General features: G+C 56.8%; 1 protein-coding gene across 1 annotated transcript in view; it reads left to right on the top strand.

Moving 5' to 3' along the window:
- The window catches only part of ADAMTS7 (ADAM metallopeptidase with thrombospondin type 1 motif 7), a 45,209-nt gene that overhangs the window by 18,530 nt on the left and 3,129 nt on the right, over positions 1 to 23,550 (top strand). The window contains exons 12-23 of the mRNA XM_084293280.1: positions 909 to 1,078; positions 1,402 to 1,535; positions 3,221 to 3,341; positions 4,171 to 4,415; positions 7,334 to 7,475; positions 9,605 to 9,731; positions 9,872 to 10,085; positions 12,884 to 14,719; positions 15,841 to 15,993; positions 16,569 to 16,742; positions 17,441 to 17,587; positions 17,923 to 18,082. Of these exons, the coding sequence (XP_084149406.1) occupies positions 909 to 1,078; positions 1,402 to 1,535; positions 3,221 to 3,341; positions 4,171 to 4,415; positions 7,334 to 7,475; positions 9,605 to 9,731; positions 9,872 to 10,085; positions 12,884 to 14,719; positions 15,841 to 15,993; positions 16,569 to 16,742; positions 17,441 to 17,587; positions 17,923 to 18,082 (3,623 nt within the window). The remainder of the gene's footprint in view (positions 1 to 908; positions 1,079 to 1,401; positions 1,536 to 3,220; positions 3,342 to 4,170; positions 4,416 to 7,333; positions 7,476 to 9,604; positions 9,732 to 9,871; positions 10,086 to 12,883; positions 14,720 to 15,840; positions 15,994 to 16,568; positions 16,743 to 17,440; positions 17,588 to 17,922; positions 18,083 to 23,550) is intronic.

The raw sequence follows: 23,550 nt of genomic DNA on the forward strand, positions 1-23,550 counted from the left end.
TGTCATTTAGGAATCATAAGCATGAAAAATCTAAAGCCTGAAGAAATGTGTTTGCTCTCAATAGATGTATTTTGTGATTTCCCCGTTCTGGCCATGTGTTCGTTCTGGACCTGTGTGTCACCCTGCTTGGATCACCGGCAAAGTCACAACCAGGCAGAGCTGTGGAGAGTGGAGTGGGTGCAGCACTTGGTCTGCAGGGTGTCACAGTGCCCAGCAGCAGGAGGAAGGAGGGATTTGGACATGAACACTACTGGTTACATGTCTTTACTAACTGGTTTTATAGCTTCGTAAACCATGCCTATAAAATTGGCTATATTTGCAACATTAAGGAAGGATGGTCAGGAGGGACAGGACGCAAAAAGTAGCTGTGAGCCTCCAGTATCTTCCCAGGGGACTCGCAAAAATGACTGCTTCACACGTCCCTTTTTCGGTCTGGTTGATCCTTCTGTGAGGCAAAGAGGGGCCTGGGGACCAACAAATCCAACCCCTCTCCTGCACTGCTGCAGCCTGGCCACTGCAATGCTGTGCTGAGTGCCGAGAGCAAGAAAGCAAACCTGGCCAGAAGCAACCCCTGAGTGAATTAGGCACCTTCCAAGGGAACAGAAACAGAAACAAACAGCAGCTGGAGCAAAGTCAGCTGGGCTTGGAGTTCTGTCACCCTCCGGAGCTGGGGGCTCTGCTCTCTCCATATCTCTGTTGTCTGTGCACCCGTATCTCTGCCAAGTGACCAAGGACTTTGTGCAGAGCATCAATGTCCCCTGCCCAGCGGGGAGCTGGAGAAAAAGGACATGGGTGATGCTTTCTGCACATTTAAAAATCTCCTCCATACATTAGGGATTACAGTTATTGTAAGGGAGTTTCCCCTGCTGTGCACTGTGTTAATTTCTGCTTTTCCCTCTCGCGAACAGGCCGAAGTACGGGGGCAGGTACTGCCTGGGGGAGCGGAAGCGGTTCCGGATCTGCAACATCAGGCCGTGTCCCCCCGACAAGCCGTCCTTCCGCCAGGTGCAGTGCAGCCAGTTCAACCCCATGCTCTACAAGGGGAAGCTCTACAAGTGGACGCCAGTGCCCAACAACAGTGAGTGCGCACAGCCTGCCGCCAGGCTTCTCCCGAAGCCCTGGCAGAGAGCCTTAGATAGATCCTTGCCACGGCTTGATCTTGCTGGAGCTGCCTGTAAAAGATTTGCCTTCCTTTCCCACCAGTCTTGCAGTGTATTTATGCCGTATTTTAAATTATGGCTGGGTTTGCAGGATTAATTTGTGTTGTCGGAGATGGTTACATGGAGAGAAGGTGGCACCTGTCCGTGTGAGCCCAGGGCAACGCTGCTGCAGAAAGCAGGCGAATGAAGGCGTGCAGACCCCGGCTCCTCGGGTTCAGTTTCTGTCTGTTCGGCTCCCCAGTTAACCCCTGCGAGCTGCACTGCCGCCCGGAGAACGAATACTTCGCAGAAAAGCTGCGGGATGCTGTCATCGATGGGACCCCGTGCTACGAAATGAACGCCAGCCGGGACATGTGCATCAACGGCATCTGCAAGGTACGGCCCTCACCACGGTGTGCCAGGGGGACAGCAGCTCCCCCGTGCTCCAGGAAGGGCTGGTGATCGGGGCTGTGCCCACTGTCCCCTTGCAGACATTCCCTGACCCGTTTTGTTACCATTTTTCTGCACGGAAATGAGGGTGAGCTCTCCATATTCACAAGCTATTTGGTGCAGGGGTATTTAAGCCTCTTTGCTGCCTTCAAAGAAATAGAGCACGAAACCAATGAAATACACAAAGTACATTTTCACTTGAAAATAAGGCTGGGGAGATGGAAAGGGCAGGTGGAGAGGACATCCAGCCCAACCCAGCCCTGCAGTGCTGGCAGATGCTGCTCTGACCCACAGCCTGCAGCAATGGAGATGTCTTCCCCAGCCCCAGCAGCCTCTCCCAGCACTGGGGTTTGTTCTGCCTCCCAGGCTGTTGTTGTTCTTTCCTGAAAGCTCCGTGCAAGCTGCAGCATGTGGCAGAGCTGCCTGGCTGCTGGCTGGGGAGGGCATCTCTGGCTCAGGAGGGATGGGACAAGGATCAGAGAGAGCTGCAAGGAGAAGGCAAGTCAAGTCCTCTCCTCCTTGTCACTTCCGTGGAATTCTGGTTGCTGTGAGGGCTGTCATGCAATGGACGGCGCAAAGAGCAGCAGGGAAAATAATCAGTAAGCAAGGTTCAGCATGTTGCATAAAAACCATTCGTGGAAACTTCCTCCTCTTCCTGGCTGCGCTGCCAGTGGCACCAGGCAGAGGCCGATGGCAATTGCTCTGCACAGCAGGAGACTCGGAGGAGGTCACATTTCCTCCTTTAATAGTCTGTAGGTTACTTCAAAGGCTGCAGCGCACAGATGCACAGGCACGGGCTCGGGGGAGAGCTCAGAGGTCATGGTTTTTACTTGGCACATACAAAAGAGCGGGATCCAGCAGCTCTCCTCAGATGACAGCACATTCACTCAGAGCTAACTGCACACGTACAGTTGTCACTGACTGCAAGCCTGCTGCTGGCTTCAACACCAGAATTAAACCTGGCTCAGTACAGAGCACTGCAGTAGCTAAAATAGTTCCAGCACGTGTGTGCAACTGGCTCCCTGGACACATCCTCCTGGAGCTCAGACTAAAGGCTTCTCGATGGCACGGGGCCCAGCAGGACCCTTGGGGAATTGGCTGCAGTTTTTATTGTGCGGAGTCAGATGGAGTCTCCATTTGATCGAGCAATTTGGCAGCTGCCTAGGTCCGAGGTGTGGAGAGCTCCAGCAGAACGTAGGAAAGGTTTTGGGGAAGTGTTTTGAGACAGGATTGGCAAGGCCAAGGATCAGGGGGCTGGCCCAGCTAGGCACAGCTCTTAGCACGTGCCGACGGGCTCTGGGGACTCAGGGCTGCAGAGCAGGGCAGGGGAAGGTGACGAGATGCCCCTCTGGCTTCTCAGAGCTGTATGAACAGGACAGGGGGCTGCAGGCAAACACTAGAGTGAGAAACCCGCATTGCAGCCACCCTGGGTGTGCCACCCATCCTGCAAAAACACTCCAGCTCGCTCCACTCTCCGATCTATGTTCCTTTTTTCCTGCCGTCTCTCTGCTGAGGCTGGTCCTCATAACTGTGGTTGTTTCCCACATTTGGCTGCTGGAGCCAATTCCAGCGAATCCCTGGGTGGGCGCGGGCGCGGGCGCGGGGCCGGTGCTGATGGGGCCTTGTTGCAGAACGTGGGCTGTGACTACGAGATCGACTCCAACGCGGTGGAGGACCGGTGCGGCGTCTGCCACGGGGACGGCTCCACCTGCCACACCGTCCAGAAGATGTTCGAGGACAGCGAGGGGCTGGGTAAGGGCGCTCGGCACTGACCCCAGAGCAGGACACCCCTAGGGGATAAAGACAAGCAGCACGCACCGAGCTTTCAGCAGCCACAGCCTCCACAGGGACCAAACGGTTTGGTGGAAAGCTGGGGATTGAGCAGAGGGGGCTTAGGGCAAGCACTCAGCTCCCAACCACCGGAGAGCAGAAAAATGTCTTGTTGTTTGAAATGGTTTCCTTAAAACAACCCCCCTGCCCTGCAGAGCTCATTTTTCCCTTGATCAGCAGTGCACGGGGAGGGGGTGGTTTGCAAACAAAACCCCAGCGCTGCAGGGACGTCCTGGGAGGCAGCACCCCGGGAGGAGGGATGGCTCTGCAAGCACCATCACTGCTCCGGGCTGCAGGAACCCAAGGGACACGGGATTTTGTTTCAGTCTGTTTAGCCAGACCAACACCAAGAGCCAGGCTCCCTCACGCTGCTTGCTCGCAGTGTTTCCTCAGCCCAGACTGGCTGATTTTGATGAGATAAGGTCCAAGCAGTAGCGCAGGGAGCAGGGGAGTTGCCTTCCCACTTCTTGCCCCTCAGAAGAAAAATATTTCCTTACTGCTGTTTGTGCTTAATGACCTCAGAACAAATCTCTGCAGCCTGAAGCTCGTTTGGAAAGGCTTAAAATGATTTTGTGGGTTGACAAGGACATGATGAAAGTGTGTAAAGCCCTTGCCAGCGCTCAGGCAGGAAATGTGTTTCTCTGATGTCTCCAGGAGATGCCAGCACCCTGTCCCAGGGGGCACTTACCTACTCCAGGGAGCAGATCGTGTTTGCGATTCCCCCCGGGGCAAATGTTTGTTGCATCCCCAGGGTACGTTGATATTGGGATTATCCCCGCTGGAGCCCGAGAGATCCGCATCGAAGAAGTCGCAGAAGCCGGCAATTTCCTGGCGCTGCGGAGCGAGGACCCCGAGAAATATTTCCTGAACGGCGGCTGGACCATCCAGTGGAACGGGGACTACAGGGTGGCAGGCACCACCTTCACCTATGCCAGGACAGGGAACTGGGAGAACCTCACGTCTCCGGGGCCCACCGTGGAGCCCGTGTGGATCCAGGTACGGGCTGGGCTCTGCCTGCAGCCAGGGCGTGCAGCTGGGGTGCACGAGGGGGCATGAGGGGGCTCTGCAGCCTTCCTGTGTGGGGCTGCGGGGAAGGGGTCTGTCCCAGCACTTTGTGGCCACCCACGGGAAGGGGCCGTGTCCCCTCCCCAGTGTGTTTTCCCCGGAGGCGATGCCACCAGCAGCCGAACACACGCTGCTGGCCCGGGGAGTGCGTTTCTGAGCTCGGGGTGGGTCTGGTGCGCGCTGCTTCCAGCTGAGCCTCATCCAGCTTGCAGCATTCCTCAAAATATTTACACAGGAGAGAGAGTATGAAAAGAAATAGCTGGCTTCCGGAGGCTTTCTCCATATCTTATCAAGAGCAAGGGAAGAGCCCGTGGTGTTTCTGGCAGGCCTGGAGCAGCCTGTGGGTCCAAGTGGGCTCCAGCGGTGGTGGAGGCAGCAGGGAGCTGGGAGCTGCCACACCGTCACCCCTTGGCAGTGCCACGTTCATGCCAGCATCAGGCCCCCGGCACTGCCCAGGGTCTGGGTGAGGGTTCTCACCCCTTGGGGGTGCTCAGGCAGGTCCAAAGCCTGGGTGGTGCCTTTGTGGTTCTTGCTGGTCAGGCTCTGCTTGCTCACAGCACTGCTGGAGGCAGGAAGTGCAAATCCAAGAGGATCATTTGAAATCCTCCAAACCAACAAGAATTTTCAGGGTTTACTCATTTGTCCACATGGGAATTTCAGCTCCCCTAAAGTAAGCCGTGACACCCCCGAGGCCCTGAGGGGGCGAGCCTGTGATGGGGCAATGGTGCATATGGCCAGCCAGGAGTGTTATGGTTACACACACAGTCCTGAAAAAAGCAACACGTTCAAACCAAATTGTGTTGCACATGTTCCAGGATGGTGGAAGTGCAGGGGAGGAGAGCATCTGCTCCCCGTGGATCCATGTCCCCAGTTCACCTGATGTGCCCTGGGGGTGCTTTTAATAAGAGCAACCTCGCCAGGCACCGCACCCCTCCTTGGCTGCAGCAGTGGCAGCTTAAAATCGCCTCATTTTGCTAACCAATCCCATCCCATTAATTTGCACCTTATTTCCATAGAAAAGAGTTGCCCAAGGGACTGCTTTTCGGCACAGCTTTATATTACACGAGCTTTGCACAGGTTGCAATGCCCTGCACCGGGGACAGCTGAAAGGCAGCACAGGACCTGAGGGTCCGGGATCGTGGCTGCTGGGCAGCTTTGTGGGAAGCTGCTCGCTGCCGACGTGTTTGGGTTGGTGGTGAGGGGTCTGCCGGGTCATGCAAAGCTTTCAAGAGCTCACATCCCTGCCCCCAGAGGCCAGGTTTTCCTCTGGAGCCACCGGTGGGATTTGTCCCCCTGACTGCGGTCCAGCTGCTGTCAGGCTGAAGTTTCTGTGGGTGCCAAGCCCACGTTTGACCGCCACGGTTAAAATCTGAGCAGTGTCCTGAGGGGTTGTGCACCGTGGAACGTGAGGATCCCTCCTCGAAATCACACCACGCAGGATGTAGGAATGAGTAATGCTTGGGCCCTAGAGGTACGCTTCGTGACTGTGGTTTAACCTTGTTTTTTTTCCCTTTTAACCACCCCCTGAGAAATGAAGAAAGAGATTGTCTCTCCTTGGGTGTGCTGCCTTCATTAGCACAGCAGCAGGAGGAAACTGGGGGGGTTCCCGCTGTGCCCTGCAGTCCGGGCTGGTGGAGCTGGGCAGGGAGAGGATCAGGTCTGCTGTGAGCCTGGGATTTGGGGCTTTGCACAGCCCGGGTCTTATTTCTTGTGTGTGCATTCCTGGCCTCGGTGCCCTGCTTGGTGCAGAGACGGGGTGGGCAGGGAGCTGTGGAGCTGTGTCCCTGCAACCCCAGCCCGCCCAGCAGCCCGAGCCAGCCAAAACCTTGGGTTTGTGTTTTTGCAGAGCTTCAGGGTGAGAGGGCTCCTCAGCTCCTCTGCCTCCAGGCCTCGCTTTCCCCTGCTAATAAGGACACAGGCGTGCTCAGCACCAGCAAATTGCTGGGATGCTTTCTGGGCTTCATAACCTAATTAAAACCTTTTGACAAAAATGTTTCAATATTCATGAAGAGGTTTTGGAAAGACGCCTTTGCTCCTGCTAAAAGCTCCAAGAACAACAAAGCTTTGGCAATAATGGGAGCACTTAGGCTAAAAAAAAACACATTTGAACTCGCAGCCTTTTGGGAGTGCTGACTGGTGCTGGGGGCGCTTTGGGCAGGGCTGACGTTAGCCATAGGAGCAGCCGCACTCATTTGGAGAGCAGCAAGAGCCACATAGCAAGCGGGGAGAAATTATTTTCATTCCTTCCAGCGTGTGTTAGCAGCCACTGCGCGGGTGTTTGCTGCTGGTGGGCTCCTTGCTGGGTGTTGTGGCACACACAAAACGTCCTCACCCAGCTCTGCCTGGGGCAGGGACATCGGGGCCCTTCTCGGGGCAGGACTCGGCCGTGCTGAACCTGGAGGAGCTCCTCGGGCTGAGCTGCGTTTGGCAGCGGGACCGGAGGGAATTAAGAAGGAAATCCTTCCAGGCTCTTTGGCAGAGCAGACGTAAAACCAAAGTCCTGGAAGCTCTCAGCGCTGCCGCTGTTATTTTTATTATTACCTGACGTTTCCACAAGCCCATTGCTCTCAGCAGGGCCAGCTGGGGCACTCACACTGCTTTGAGCACTTGTAGGGTGTGTTTTCTGACACGGTCGCGTGCTGCTGCTGGGGTACAGCAGCCAGCCCAGCACCGTCCCTGGCCAACAGTGAGAGAGGGAGCACAAATACTGCTCCGGCACGGAGCTGGGTAGAGAGTGACATCTTCATGGCCTTGGTGGGCCGTTATCCCCTGCAAACCTCTGCAATGCAACATCCATCCCGGCTGCCCTGCGCTGAGCACGTCTCTCACCACGCACCGTGTCCCCACAGCTGCTTTTCCAGGAGACCAACCCCGGTGTACGCTACCAGTACACCATCCAGCGGCCGGCCGACAGCGAGAATGAGATCGAGCAGACCGAGTTCCTCTGGCGCTTCGGCTCCTGGACCACGTGCACTGCCACCTGCGGCACCGGTGAGTCCCGCACAGCCGCCCCGCACCACGGGGCATCCAAAGGGCTGGGGGCTCAGCCCGTCAGACAGCACTTCTCCTCCTTTGGTCTCCCGTCTCCTCACTAGACAGCATAAATGCTGATGGGATTTTGTGGTGCAGGGAGGCAGCAAGGCCTGTGCTGTTCCTGTGCTGCACCAAGGCGTTGGAGAGGCAGCTGGTGGCAAGAGCTGCACGTCCTCCGTGCCACGCTCCCCATCACAGCCGTATCAGAGCACTCTGCTGGCATTCGGCTTAGAAATTCCTGGGTCTTTGGTTTCAGGAGGTCTTGAGGATGAAAAAAAAAAGGCAGCATGTGCTGAGGTCGTAACTCCCTAGCGGCCCCTGCCACGCTCAGCCACAGGAGCCCGTTCTTTATCAGCGCTTTCCTCACTTTGGTGTCCTGTTACCGCGCCGGGTGTCCCTGGGCCATCAGGCTGATCGAGACAAAAAGCTTTAGAGGAATCAGAGAGTGTCAAATGGCCGGTCTGCAGCCTGGCCGGGCTGGAGGGGAGATTATTTCAGGAGCTTGGTGGGGGCAGAACATTGTGGTCCTGTTCAGGCACCATGTCCTGTCTTCCCCTCCTCTCCACTGTGTCCCGAGCGCCCTGGGCTGCAAGGGATGGGAAGCTTTCGAGGGATGTGTGTGTGAGCATGTGTGGCCGTTCAGTCTCACAGCACTCCGCAGAGCTGACAGCAGTGAGTGTTTTCACTTTACTCCATAAACAGACGTCAGAAGGATCAGGTCTCTCTCTGTTTCTCTCTCTCTCTCGGCTTTTTGGCTTTCTCCCCAGCTGAACGTTCCCCAGCAGCAGAGCCGGGCTGAGCATGGCGCTGGGCTGCTCTCAGGGTACCCACGGGCAGGGAACAGATCCTGCACATGGCACGGGGTGAGGCTGGGGGCAGAGGGGGCTGCCTTGAGAGCAGCCATGGCTCTGGGAGAAAGTTAAAGGGAGAAAAGAAAGATCCCTTTGCGTGGAAAGCAAAGGGACTTCACTGACACTGGTCCTTTCTAGGCAACACGGAAAGCCAGGAGATGTTTCCTGCCTGCTCCTGGTAGATGTGGGTTGATTCCTGCCGTGAAGCAGGAGGGATGTGGTGCTGCATGAGCTATGGAGCTTTTTACCTATTGTTGCTGTAAGAGCTCTTTGCTGTGGATTTGCGTGGGCACCCACGAGATGCTGCACTGCAGCACGTGCCGTCAAACAGGACGGGAACCAAGCTCTCTTGCTTTTATTTAAAACCAACTTTCCATCGCGTGGTTGGCTTGACAGCTTCCAGAACAGAAGGGAAAGGTAGGAGCACATCAGGCACAAGCTGGCCAGTGAGGTTGCTCACCCCACAGTTGTTCCCGGGGCTGAGATACTTGGGATTTGGGAGAGCTTGGCACAGGGACCACATCTCTGCCAGCTCCGTGCTCAGAAACCTCCAAGCTCCAGGGCCACAGTGCCCGGCAGCTCTCCCCAGCAGAGCTCAGCAGCTCCGGGCCCGTCTGCGCTCAGCTGGTCGGCGTTATTTACAGCCCTCCCGAGTCACGGGTCAAGTATGTGTGGCAAAAAAAGCAGGACAAAAGCCGACAGCGAAGGCAGCGTGTTGGAAGTGAGGTCATCCTGAAAAATGTCACCCGTGAGTGCTGCAGGACGGGGGCAGGAGGCTTCGGGGTGATTTATCCACGAGCTGCAGCAGGGCAGGAGGCTGCCAGAAGGAATTGTGCTGCTGCCAGGTCTATTCTCATTGGAAAGCCCCCCAAGCGCCTGGGTGTGAGCTTGCACACCCAGGCACGTGCACACACACCCAGTGGCCGTCGTTTTCCAGCACAGTTACACTCCCTGGCTCTAACCATAGAGGGATCATGTCACGTTTCTGGTGTCCAGCTCTTCCTTTCCCATCTGGGCATGAAGGGAGCGTTGGTGCCATTGGCAGCATGCGAGGGGCATGTGCAGTGGCAGAGGTGGGCTCTCAGCTTTCAGTTTCAGTTCCAGTGAACGTTTCATTTTCCTTCTTCTGGTTTTGGTATCTGAGGGTTCTGGCGAGGCGTCCTGCTGCTTGCTGACGGGATGCCCAGTGATCTGCTTGGAGCTGTGTGTCAAGCCAAGCCTTGTCTGTGTCCCCAGGGGTGCAGAGGCAGATCGTGCACTGCGTGGAAAAGCTGGCTGGCATTGTGGAGGAGCGATACTGCGACGCACTGACCCGGCCCGACGACCAGCAAAGGACGTGCAACGAGGAGCCCTGCCCCGCCAGGTCGGCTCTTTGTTCCTTTGCTCCTTCTCAGCACAATTTCGATGCCCGAACCACCCCAGCAGAGGCAGCAGGGGCCTGGGGATGGCATGGGGCAGGTGCTGGCTGCAGCACGCATGTTTACAGCATTCATCTTCCCCCAGGTGGTGGGTCGGCGAGTGGCAAAAGTGCTCGGCCACGTGCGGGACGTCGGGGCTGATGAAGAGGACGGTGCTCTGCATCCAGAGCGTGGGGCTGGACGAGCAGAGGGCCTTGCAGCAAGCCGACTGCCAGCACCTTTCCAAGCCAGAGTCCACCGCTCCCTGCCATCGGGACGTGCCCTGTCCCTCTCAGTGGGCCGTGGGGAACTGGTCAGAGGTGAGACAGGGAGCTGGGGTGGTCGCGGTTCCCTGCAAAGGTGGCCAGAGCACGGACGAGGTGCCACCAGGATGTCCTCAGCCTGGAGCAGGCAAGAGCTCTCCTGGTACTAAAGTGCATCTGGGGCTTGCATTACAGCACCAGATCACACAGAAAGGAATTTCATGGCACAGAGAGGTCTCGGTAAGGAACAAGAGCGGTGTTTTTCCCATTTTCTCCTCTTCTCTTTCTCTGAGTTTTGCTGCTTTCTCAATCAGGCAAGGCCATGCTGCGTGCTCGATGCGGAGGGGGCAGAAACAGGATGTGTTAAAGCCTTCAATGTGTTTTCCAGCCCCACAAGTCTTTCCCCTTTGTTCTGGCAGAAACCTTACAACTATTTCCTGCTTGCAGAGGCAAGGTGCTGCGGGCCAGCCAGGGTCTAGCTGTGCTGTGCACGTGCGTGGTGGCGGGTGGGCGTCTGCTCTGCGCCCTCACGAGCTGGCACGGGGCTGTGCTGCCTTGCTGCTGCTGCCAGGAGTGGGGCTCATCCTCAGGGAGATCTTCAGCAATGTGCTTAAGGGAGAAAGAGAGAGAGAGAGACGTATAAAATGCCACGTTTGGTGGAGACCCTGTGCAGCCTTTTTTATTTTTGCATTTTTGCGGTTGAGGTTTTTAACCAAAGAGCCGTAACTCCTCGTTTGAGCAGTGGTTTCAGAAAGTGTGCAGCGTGAAGGAAAGTACCAGGAGACAAATCAGAGCCTGGGAGTAGAGCTCGTTGCTAAGAAACAGAGAATAAAAATGCGAACAGAAAATTTGAAGGCTAAATGAGAGCTATTTAGAAATATTTTTCTAGAGGCCCACAAAAGCCACAATTGCTCGGTTGAGAAAGAAAGCTGCAACAGTTTAAAGGAAAAGCCCCGAATCCCCAGTTGCCCCGGGGTCTGTCCCAGTGCTGCTCCTCTTCGGCTTTGCCATCTCCGCGTCTGTGAAACCATGAAAAAAGCACTTGAGATTTTAAGACGTCTGTGACTTTTCTGTTCTTCCTTTACTTAAAGTGAGACTCCTCTTTCTTCTCCATTGCCACCACCACCAATAAGTGGAGAAATTTGAGGGGCCGGGAAGCTTTCCAGCAGCGTGGTCCATCCACCCAGTGCCAATCAGAGCGGCTCCTTTGCTTTTTGTGCTTGCAGAGCCTCGGGCAGGGCAGCACGTGTGTCTTGTGGGGAGCCCACTGGAGCTGAGGGGGGATTTGCAAGTTTGCTGAGCTCATGTGTTTAAGCACTCTGGTGGGTCTGGGAGGCAGTACCTTCAGAAAGACCCCGCAGCAAGGCACACCCAGCTTCACGGGCTCCCTGCAGAAGCTGTGCTGCTCTCAGACGTGCTGCTAACACGCGAGGCTCTGCCTGCAGAGCATCTGTCTCCTGCTCTCAGAGGCACGTCCCGCTGTGCAGCTTGGCGCTGCGATGCCTCCTGCAGCGATGCCTCCTGCGGTCCCGTGCGTGGTGCTGAACTCCCTGCAAGCTCTGCTCCTTCCTCCTGTGAAGCTGCTAATGGCACTGGCTCCTTATCTGTGCCTTGGGGGCTCTCCTGATAACCGAGGCTTGGCAAATAACCCTCCTCCTCCTGGGAGAGCTGTGATACCTGGAGCTTATCTCCCAGATGGAGCCGGAGCCATTTGCTAAGAAATTTTGGCTGAGTGGTGGAAGCTGAGCTCTGAGCTTCCCCCTGATCTGGCAGCACCGTCCTGGTGGGGCGAGGCAGCTTGCTGGCACCTCGCCTGCAGGGGCAGATGAATGGAGATGCTGGATTTTGGGGACATTGTGCAGTGGGTGGGAACAGCCAGCCCTGGTGTTCCGAACCCTGCCTTGTGCCAGGCACATTCCTGGGCTGCAGGTCCCATCCAGGCACTGGAGCCTTGCAAGGACTGAGCAAAACCAAGAAAGGCACAAAGTTCACGAGTCTGTGTTATCTGAGGACCACATCTGCAGCCCAGCCCAGCACAGAGGCGCTGCAGGTACCCCGAGGGCTCTGTCTGCCCACCTTAAACTTCCAGTGCTGGTGGCCGTGCACCAAACCCTAGCCCTAGCACATCCCTTTTCATCCAAAGAACGGTGATTTTTGCAGAAATCCCCTCTGCTGGGTTTGTCTGACGTGGTGATTGCTTATTCTTGCTGGCTGGGATGTGTGAGCGTGTTGCTGTGCGTGACCAATGCTCTGTGCATCTGCCACAGCAACCTGCAGCAGCCCGTGGCTTCTCCAACCCACGTGTGGTGCTCGTAGCTCCACGGTTTACTTATCGTGCAGAAAACATTGCCATCCCTCGCTGCAGCTCGTGGGTTTCTTCTATACTGGGCGACCTCAAAGAGACCATTGTGGTGGAGGAGAGGGCGTCTTCCACAAAGCCACTCATTGATCCTCGCTAGGACAACACCCCTGTTATTATCTCCTTTAAAACATTCCCTTCCAGAAGAAGAGATGGAATTCATGGGGATGGGCCACTTAGAGCAGACCTAGTAGCTCATCTGATCCAAAGCCCTTTGCGGTGCTTGTCTCCTGGGAAAATCACTTCTGGCTGCAGTGCAGGACAGGGATCACCCTGAGCAAAACGCCCTGCGATACGTACCCCTGCTGAGGGGCTCCGAAATGGGGAGACAGCCCCGGAGCCCAGCAGGCACCCGACTGCCCCGCACCACGACGGGACCACCGGGGACCCGGGTGGGTGGTGGCAGAGGCAGAGCCACGGGCAGCCCAAACCAACGCTTCCCCTGGCCTCCTGCATCTCCCGTGCTCTGAAATGTTCATTTCTCTTCCTTCCCCAGTGCTCGGCGACGTGTGGCAATGGGACACAAAGACGCCCTGTGTACTGCAGCAATAATACCCAGGCGACTTGTGACCCTGAACAAAGACCCAGCTCGGAAACTATTTGCTCCCTGCCGCAGTGCCAGATGAAATTAGACGACGCCAACACCGACTGGTCCGGCAGCGGCTCTTCCAGCAGGGAAATGTTTAATGAGATAGATTACATCGGCAATAACCACATCACGGAATTTAACCCCTTAATCCCAAACATCCCGGAGTCCAACGACGTCAATATCATAACCGAGGAGGACTTCTCATCCAGAAAAGGAAACGTCTTTGTTGATGACTTTTACTACGATTATAACTTTATCAACTTCCATGAGGATCTGTCCTATTACCCCTTCACCGAGAAAGAAACCAAAAGCGAGGTCCCTAAGCCCGAGCTGAGCAGCAACGATGTGGAGGAGCCCCCTGAGCTGCCCGCTGATGTCCTGCACACCGTGGAGCCAGGAGGAGGAGCAAATGGGGACGATCTGGTGAAGCAAAGTGAAGCAAATATTTCTGCTCCCGTGCACAGCGAAGGGGAGGCAGAGTCAGGGGGTTTTGTCATCCATGACCTCCTTGGCGTGGCCCCAGAGCACAAGGGAACCAGCACAACCACTCCCAGCACGGCAGCTCCTGCTCCCACAGGTGATGAGGGGGGAGAAGTGCTCGTGCCCCGCTCCGAGGAGCTGCTGCCCACGCAGCCTGCAGGGAGTTGGGGCTCTCCCAGCAGCCTGGGCAACCTGCTCCCCGATCAGCCCGCAGGCACCGTGCTGGCAGGCTCTGTTCCCACGTGGGATGGGGATGCTGCCACCCGCAGCATCGCTCCCTGGGCTCCAGCTGCTCCCTCCACATCGCTGCCTGTTGACAGGGGCAGTGCTGGTGCAGACAGCACGTCCCACAGCCTGGGAGAGCTGGGGAGCAGAGAGCCTGCGAGCACGGTGCCTCCTGATAACACTGCCAGCGCTGGGATGGGCCTGGAAAACTCACGGGAAATGGGGTTTGTCATCACCAGTGATGGTAACGGTGCTGCCTCCAAGGCCGAAGAGCAGGAGGAGTCGGCAGAAATGCCAGCAGCAGAGGGGACTGTGAGCACACACACAACACAGGAGCAGCCACACGTGGCAGAGGGGATGGGTCCGACCTCCCCCACCACCCACAGACCGCAGCAGGAGGTGGGCAGGAGCGCTGAAAGTGCTGGTCCCATTGCAAGCCCTCATCCTGCAGGTGCTACGGGGAGCCCCCCGTGGGAGGCAGGGCAGCAGGTGGGGTACAACACCCCCCTGTCCCTCACCTCATCCCCCTTTGTGGCCACAACAGCCCTGCCAGCACCCCTGTCCGTGTCCCCCACCACTCCTGGGCTGCCCACCCAGCTCACCTCCAGCGGCCTCCCCCAGAGAGCTGCCCTGGCGCCAGCCCCACTTGAGCCCCCAGCTCCGGGGTGGACCGAGGGGAGCCTGGGGGAGACGTGGGTGCTGCAGCACCCGGAGCCAGCCCCCACACACCCCCCCGAGACCTCCAGCGTGGCCCAGATGGGCAGCACGGCTCCGGCGCAGCGCTCCCCATCAGCATCAGCAGCCCCGAGGACATTTGCTTACGGAGATGGAGATGGAGATGGAGATGGAGATGGAGATGGAGATGGAGATGGAGATGGAGATGGAGATGGAGATGGAGATGGAGATGGGGAGCAGGAGGGATCCCAGCCCACTCCCATGCCCCCAGGGCTCTGGGGGCAGGACGAGGCTTCGCTGCTGCCATCCACTGCTGAAACAGCCGCTGTGACACCCAGCTGGGAGGTCGGCAACTGGAGCGAGGTAGGGTTTGTGTCCCATTATTGTGTCCCATTATTGTGTCCTATTATTGTGTCCTATTATTGTGTCCTATTATTGTGTCCCTTTAGAGGTGTAACGGGGCTGGTTTGGAGGTAGCAGACCTGTCCCTTCCCCAAGACCACTCTCTGGGGCACTGCTCTCTGCACGCAGCTAATGCAGGCACTTTTGCATTTTGGCCAAATGCTGACAGCACCGAGTGCCATGGGGTGAAGCCAGTGTGAGTTGGGTGCCTGTGGCCCTCGCTGCAGCCAAAACTCTGCCAGGCACCGGCCGTGGCAGCTCCTTGCCCTCTGCAGTGGCACTGCCAGCTCAGGAGGAGCCGAGAGCACGGAGCCCCTGCTGTGGCTGGGCACATGGTGAGAGCAGAGTCTGGCCCAGGAGCAAACATCTGTCATTTTATTGGCAAGAGTGGTTTAAAATACGCCCCAAAATGACAGAAATGTCAAGGCTAAGGTGCATTAGGGCTGCAAATTACCGCAGGGAAGGGGCTGTGCTTGGCGTAGTGAATGGGGGATTATCTGTAATTATCAGCTCTCACTTTACTGCGGAGCTGTCCCGTGGCTGCTCTTTGCATTGCGCTTGCAGTGACAGACAAATGGCTTCTGCAATCCCTGGTAATGGGCTTTTATCAGAAAGCACAGAAATAAGAAGCCTTCTGTGCCGCAAACCACTGGAGACCGAGCACCGGGGAGCTCTTTTCGGGAGGTTGCACAGAGGAGCCAGTAAGTGGGAGGACAATAGTTGGTGTCAGTGAAATAGAGTAACACATGGGGGCTTTGTGAGGGGGCACTGAGCATCCCCGGGTGCTCCCCACGGAGCCGGCGGGACGTCGGCAGTGTTGGAGGGAGCCCTGCTCTCGGTTTCAGCACCAGGGCAGTGCCTGGCACGGGGTTACGCTGAGCTAGTCTGTTCAGAAAGCCCTGCGCAGGCTTTTGAGATGAAAACGCTGCTGAAAAGTAATTCAGAGCAGTCTCCAAAGTGAAGGGTGAATCCCTGCCTCACCACGGCCCGGTCCCGTTCCTCCAGCACCCTCCTGCTCCCCAGGAAGGGGCCGTGAGCCGAGGCTGCCCCCGGGTGCTTTAGGGGCTGCTTTTTCTTTGCAGTGCTCGGCCACCTGCGGCGTGGGCGCGATTTGGCGCAGCGTGCGCTGCAGCACGGGCACGGAGCGGCACTGCGCTGCTGCCAGCAAGCCCGTCCCCGCCAGGAGGTGCTCCCTGAGGCCGTGCTCGTCCTGGCGCGTGGGGAACTGGAGTAAGGTAAGCAGGCGAGCTTGCCCTGCCTCTCCTTCCACACCATTTCCCTTCCTAACGCACAGGGAAAGGGCAGCAGCAGGTGCCCGCCGTGCGGGTGGTTATTCGCTGTCCGTGCGTGCTCCTGCCCCGTGGATTGCAAAAGCAGAGGTCAGATCTTGCGCTTGGCACAGAGTTTAAATGACTTTATCCCACAGTAATGGGGTGGTTTAAAAGCCAGCACTGCCGAAGCTCATTGAAAGAAGGTTTGAAAGTCTGCAAAGAGCTGTTGAGAAGCCACAGCAGCAGGATGTGTTTGCGGTTAGGTTGGAGGAATCTGCTGGGTTAAACAGCGGCGAACAGCCCGTGTTATTCTGCGGAGCCTCCATCTCTGAGACACGTGGATGGGAGATCAGCAGCTGCCTGATGCAAAAAGGCTTTGTTTTGTTGCAGCTGGGAGCTCCACAGGCTTTTAGGTGTAAAGAGGTTGAGCATTATCCCAAGCCAACCCAAGGCAGAGCACGTCAGTACGTTATTTTATCCCGTGGGACTGCCCCGCACCAGCCCCTGGCTGCAGTGTGACGTGCCTCTCCTTTGCCCAGTGCTCCAGGAACTGCGGTGGAGGGGTGAAGGTTCGGGACGTGCACTGCATCGACACCAGGGACCAGAGGCTCCTGCGGCCCTTCCACTGCCAGGCTGTCCTCTACAAACCGCCGGCGCAGATGCCCTGCCAGAGCACGCCGTGCCTGGACTGGTACACGTCCTCCTGGAGAGAGGTAGGTGCTGCTGGCTGGGGCTGAGCAGTGCCCACACATCCCAGCACCTCACGGCAGGGAGTTGTGCCTGGAGTGGGCATGGTGCACGAGGAGAGGTGTCAGCCAGGCTGTTTTCAAATTTTTGAGAGCTCTTTGCAGATAAACACAGGAGGAGGGAGTTGTTTGTTGTCTTTTACCAAAAAGTGAGCTGTAAGGTGATGGCGAGCAGTGAGGTCACCTCAGAAACAGTCTACAGCCTGTGTGCTTGTGATGTGCTGTTTCACGTCCACAACTGTTTTTCAGATCTCCCCCTGCTGGGCTGGCACCTGGTGTTTTCCCAGGGCACGAGGCACGGGGCAACTGCTGCAGGGGAGGTGTGCGGCAGAGGGGAGAGCATCGCCTGAGCCCGGGTGATTGTCCTGGGCAGTGGGCTGGGGCTGCCTGTTAAATGTAGGAGCTGATGCTTGCAGAACATCTCCTGTATCTGCCTGTCTCTGGAAAACTTTGAGCTAGTTTAGAGCACCCATCTCCCTAAGGAAAGCACACGCTGATAGCAGCTGCAAAGTTGGCATTTTACCCTGGAAGCAGGGTTTGTGTTTGCTTATGCGTTGGTAGGGGCATTTTTTATTATTTTTTTCCTTAAGAGTCTGATGCACGGAGTGTGTCTGCTGTTCCGTCGTGCTGTTGGCTTCCCCTTTTGACGAGTTTTGTCCCTGCAGTGCTCAGAGCCCTGCGGCGGAGGGGAGCAGGAGCGCCTGGTGACGTGCCCAGAGCCGAGCCGCTGCGATGAGGCCGTACGGCCCAACAACACCCGGCCCTGCAACACCCACCCCTGCACCGGCTGGGTCGTGGGCTCCTGGGGGCAGGTGAGCACGGAGATCTGGGCTGGGAGGTGCCGTGTGCCCCTCCCATGGTTTCTTTACAAAAAGTAATAGGTAAAAATGTTCCTGGTGCTGTCATTGCCGTGGCTACTGAAGTTAATAAGCTTGGTCAGTGCCATCTGCCCCACGCCCAAGTTGGCTGGGCACCCTCGTCTGCAGCACGTGGCAGAATGGGAACAACTCTTGCACAAATGCAAGGAGCAGGGGTAAAAAAACCAACAGCCTTCCAAACCAAACCGGGGAGTGGTGCAATAAAAGCAGAAAAACTCCCCAGGGCCTGGTGCTGCCGGCCCAGCTGACAGCTCTGCCTGCTCCCGCAGTGCTCGGCGCCCTGCGGCGGGGGCATCCAGCGGCGCCAGGTGAAGTGCATCAACACGCAGACGGGGCAGGTGGAGGAGGACAGCAGCCTCTGCGACCACGAGCCCTGGCCCGAGAGCACGCAGAAGTGCAACCCGCAGGACTGCGAAGGCACCGAGGCGGGTGAGTGAGTAACGCCCCGTGGGCTGTGCTACTCCTGGTGACTAAATATTCTCTCTTTGATGCGATCGTGCTCCCCAAGAGCTTGTGTGAGCTGTCTGGTGTCACCCCTTTCCAGGCAGCCGGTGCCACTCTGCCACTCAGGTAGTTGCCAACAGCTATCCCCGCTTGGTTTCGAGGGGATGGGTGTAAACGTGTGTCTGGGTCGTGCTGCAGTGCCTGGATGGTCAGCGCTGAGGTTGGGGTCGATGTTTTACTTTACATAAGACTGACAGAAGTCATAGTGGAGAAAGACGAGAGGTACAGGAGGTTATGTGCTGTGGCTGGGCATGAAAACGTCTAGCTTCATGCAAGGGTGCTGCGTTTTCAGTGCAAGCACAGAGTGCTCCCGAGCACCCATGCAGGTGTGACCGCCAAGGGACCACCAGCACCCACCAGCGGGGCTGCTGTGGAGGAACCTGGGGCAGCAGTGATGTGTTCCTCAGAAAGAGGGAGCCAGAACTAAAGACCAAGAGGTGAATCTTTCCGACCATTACAAAACTTCTGAGACAAGCATGGGCACTGGGTTGGCTTCCTCACTTTCCCATTCAGTCAGAGAAACGTGTCCATGGCAGCAGGCAGCTCCCTGCTAGCCAGAAACGTGCACGCCACAAGGGTTGAGAGCTCTTCAGAGGAAAAGCAATATAATGGGGGGTTAGATGCCGCTGATATTGGCACGCTAATCATTAATCAGCCTTATCTTCTCAATGTGTCCGCAGAACAAAGCTTTTTGTCTGCCCAGCAGGGAACATTTCACCCACGGGAGCTGGCCATAAGGCTGAGCTGGGGGGGCTGGAGCTGGCCCCGCAGGGGGGACACCCCACAGCCCCGTCCCTTACCCGTGCCACCTCGTGTGGGTGCTGCAGGCAGCCCTGCTCCTCCCGCAGCTTCCCCTGTTCGTCGTGGAGGTGGCACCTCTGCAGGAGGTGCCCATGGCACCGGCTGCTTTTGTCAGGGGAACGTTCCCACCAGCACGGGCTGGCGGCGAGAGCCGCGTGGATGCTCGGCACGGCCAAGGTTGTACCAGAATAACCGTGGGGATGTGTAGGAAGCACACAAATAAATGTTACGATTCTGGCTTCGAAGTGACATAAATGCTCTGGCCGCAGCCCAGGGCAGGAAACGCCTCTTGGAAATACAAACATTTCCTGCCAAACTCCGAGGAGGAACAAAACTTTCACATGGCAGGAAATCACAGATGTGTAAATCCACAGGCAGAGGCTCCCAGAAAAGGCATGAACATAAACTCTAGCCCTTTCCTGTGTTTTAAAGGATCTTTATTGCACAAGATTAATGAAGGCTGTGGGGATTCAGTGTTTACGTTAGGAGGACAAGGAGTCTCCATCTCCCGTAACACGAAGTGCGCTGGTACCAGCAAGCTCGTGTTGGGCTTGGGGAGCAAAAATGTGAGTAACCTCAGCAGAGTTCAAACGTTAAAACATAATCAGACGGATTTTTAAAGGAGATGGAACAGAGCAAACAAACAAACATCTCACTGGCAATTGGCCCTCTCCAATTAAAGGAGGTTGGAATTAATTAAAACCAGAATCCTGTTCTGTCGCTAGGTTATAAATTAATTGATGATTACACAGAAGTTATTTTTAAGTGCGCCTGTAGTTTTCGGGCTGAATCCAGCTGTGAGTGGGGAAGAGAAGGTCGGCTGTGTCCTCAGATGGCTCCCAGGCAGCACCCGAGCCCACCAGGCACTCGGATGTGTCCGAGTTGGGTCCGGGCACAAGGTGGCACGGACCCGGAGGAGGACCCAAAGCCCGTGGCTGGTTGTCCCATGCCCAGGAGAAGCTCAGAGCAAGGCCACCCATGCAGGAGCCACCGGTGGGTGCGGGGGGACGGACACTGCCCTGCTCAGCCATCCCCAGGCGAAGCTCCTGCCCCCAGCGCAGGTCCCAGGGGCTGTGCAGGGTCTCCCGGTGCTGTGCCAGGAAAGCCCTGCTGCTGCCGCTCGCTCCGGAGGGGCGCGAGGGACGCCTCTGCTCTTGGCTGCCCTTCCGAGGTGATAAGAGTGGGAGCGGATCTGCTGCACTGCGGACACGCTGCCAGAGAGATAAGAGCAGCGTTGGTCTCAGGAAGGCTTCTTGTGCTGATCCCAGCCGTGCCTGCGCCTGGAGCCCAAGCGGAGCTTTGACGCCCACATCAGCCACTCCTGTTCCCAGATCATTCCTAATTCCTAGAGAAACCCTTTGTTTTTTTTTCTCCCCAGTTTTCTGGGATGCGTTAGCAGACGGCCGTTGCCCATCAGGATCTCAGCCGTCAGATCCCGGAGAGGGAAAGGAATTAAAGAGCACGGCTGGCCCCAGAACAAGTATGCACAAACGGGCCCTAGATGTGGTTTCTCTAGGAATTAGGCAGATGTTCCCTGCCAGCGGGAAGGGGGGGCTCAGCCTCATGTCCCGGGAGCAGCGTCAAGGTCGGCTGGTTTGGGACAGCCCGGGCAAGGGGCAGACCCCGGGCTCCTCTCCTCCTCCCACCCCTGTGTTTGGCTCCCCAGCCGGTGGCTGGCTGTGTTTCCAGCCACCTCGAGATTAATTGGCAATTAGACATTGTATTCCTTCTTGCTTTCGGTGGGGGAATGAAATTATTCGTGGCTCTGCATACAGCTAAGTTTGTCCACAAGGGATGCCCGCTAGAAATAATTGCAGCGAATTCCAGTTTGCTCTCAGCTGAGCATGGAAGCCTGCATCCTCGTGGCGAGACAGGGAGGCACTGCTGGCCGAGTCATTAAGTGCCCTTTACCTACTGCTAATTAACAGCAGCCGTCAATAGAGAGCGGGAGCTTGGGAAAGGATTCTTCTGGCTTTTACGAAACATAGCAGCAGTGGTTGTTGAACATTTTAGCCTTACCTACAACCCTGCCTTCCACGGCAGGGGCTGTGCAGCCCCAGCCCAGCACAGCTCCTGCTGAAACCTGCACACCGCAAGAGAAAGCACAGTAATTGTCCTACGGATGGAACAGGAAAGGCACGTTTCCTCTCCCAGCTGAGAGCAGCGGGGTCTTGCTTAGTGCAGTGCCTGCACGCTTTATGTGAATGACCTTGGGTTGGGTAACGGCAGGGAAGATGCTTCTCCCCCCTCCTTGGCAAGCTGTGAGTACATTTAGGTTTCTGAAAGTGTGAATTGCAATGGGCTTCAGTGTCCAGTGCGAACAGTTAGGGTGAAAAAATCAGCTCACCTCCCGCGCTGGGTGCTGGGTGCACGGCACGGGGCACCCTGTGTGGGCACGGGGCAGCTGGCTCAGGCTGCAAGTGCTAAAAGCAAGGAAAGCAAGGACAAAACTGATGGAGAGCTTTCCCCATGGACCACAGGGTCAGCACCCTCAGCTGCATGTTAATGCTCGCCCCAGGCTCTGGAAGCAGAGGGCTCAGGGCTGCTGCCCAGCACTGTTACCCTGCCCAATCTTGTACACAAACAGATGTGAAGGAATCAGGAGCCCATCGATGTGAAACGGCCGCGTGCTGCTGCCTCCGTGCCCGTTTCAGGGTGCCTGCAGGCGCTGCAGGATGCTCTGGGCACGGCGCGTTGGAAGTGGTTTTCAATTCTGGGGAGGAAGCTCGGGGTCATGTTCAGAGGCTTCTTTCAGCAGAGTTGGCTTTTCCTACTCCTCCCTTTATTCATAAGAATGAAGTGGAAGACAGCACAGTTGTTTTTCTTGAGTGCAGGGAAAATCCTCCAGTTCTGGCTCTGCATCAGCTCTTAGGAAATGAGAATTTCTCTGTTGGATCCAGACTCCAACAAAGGGCTGATCCCTGCTCTCCTCCTGAGAGCGCTGCCATTGCCCCCTTCTGTCTGCGATCCCCCGTGCAGGGGGGATCACCCTTCCTCAGTGATGCGTGGAGCCACAGGGCTCAGACTGAGCAGCAGAGCCTGAAAAATTGGCGTTTTCTGCTTTTCCCTCTGGTTTTCCAAGCTTTCAAAGTTTTACAGGCTTTGGCGTGCGCAGCACGAGCTGGACGGAGTGCTGGGTGCTCGGTGAGAGCAGCACAGTTTTGCTTTGCAGTGCCCAGGGGAGCTGAGGCCAGGAGCATCACGCAGCACCGGGGACGTTCACGTTGCATGTGATGCACGAAGAAATGCCTCGCTGGCCTGGCGCCGGGGCCGTTCCTGGTGCTGCAAGAGCACAGTGCTGCCAGCGGGGCTCTGAGGGCAGGGACTGCGCCGTGCCCGGGGAAATGAGCTTGAAATGAGCTGGAAATGAGCTGCGGGGGACACAAACAGCATCCGAGCACACATCGCTCCCGTGCTCACCAGTGGCTGCGTCTCCAATGCTGCCTACAACAAAGCTGCTAAATGCGGCACCTCCTCCAGCGCTCAATCCCAGTGGAGGGCACCGCAGGCCCAGCAGCAGAGCCGGGGCCAACACTGGTTAAACTGGGAGCTGGCTCCGAGAGCGCCCGGCAGGCCAGAGGTCAGCGGCTCAGTGCGCTCGTCCTGCTGGCTCAGCGCTCAGCCCAACCTCTCCTTGTTTTTACAAAACTTGTACCAGGAAGTTTATTTTTCCCCAGCATGAAAGTAAATGCTTAGGTCTGTAAGGCAGAAGCTTAAATGAAATTTAAAACGACTTCCACACCGGCTTAAAAAAAAACAACCGCAGAAGTGTGGGTTTTCAGTTTCTAATGTGCTGACTTAGCCTGGATTTGGGAAGCCCTGCTTCAAGCCATTTCTGCAGAGTGAAATTTGGCACCATCTCGAAGATTGGAGCGTGCGCTCAGATGAAGTGTTAGGATTATAAAAAAAAAAAAATTGTTAATAGAAAAAATAACAATAAAAGGATTAGATGAAAATTGGGTCAAACCTATGGGGACCTTCTGTGAAGAGCTGAAAAATGAAGTGCTTATTGCAGCTTCCTTTGCCCAAGCCCAAGTTCCAGGGAGGAGCCGCGGGCGCAGCCAAGATTTTCCGTGCTGGGTCTGACCCCGCGTGCATCCACCCCGGGGCTCTGCGCTGGGCCAGGGTCTGGCCGCCCTGGGAAGCCCCCGGCGCTCAGCAGCTCCCGGTGACTTCATTTCATAAAAATGCTTTTGAGAAATGGATCCTGGCCCTGGGCTCGGCGAAGGAGTGGTGGCCACCTCCGGTGCAGGGGCGGGCGGCTCTGCCCTCCCTCCCAGCCCGTCCCGGTTTCCATTCCGCAGCAGGGGCGCCTCGGATGTTAGTGCAGCGTGCGAAGGGAGCTCTCGGTGGCGGGGCTGATGGGCTTCAGCCTGCACACAGGGCCTGGCGATGCAGCTGTGGGAATTTCCATCCCAGCGCCAGGGCGCTGACCCGTTGGAAAGGGATCAGACGAGAGCGGAGCCGTCCGCTGCAGCCCGGGGAGGTTTGCCCTGCAGAGAGGCTCCAGCAGCAAAACCCCCACAGCTCCTGCAAGGGAGGGCAGGAGGCAGCTTGGGCGCGATCCATGAGTGACTTTCTAGGAAGGCTGC

The sequence above is a fragment of the Netta rufina genome (assembly GCF_964035555.1).
Source record: "Netta rufina genome assembly, chromosome: 11".
Classification (NCBI taxonomy): Eukaryota; Metazoa; Chordata; class Aves; order Anseriformes; family Anatidae; genus Netta; species Netta rufina.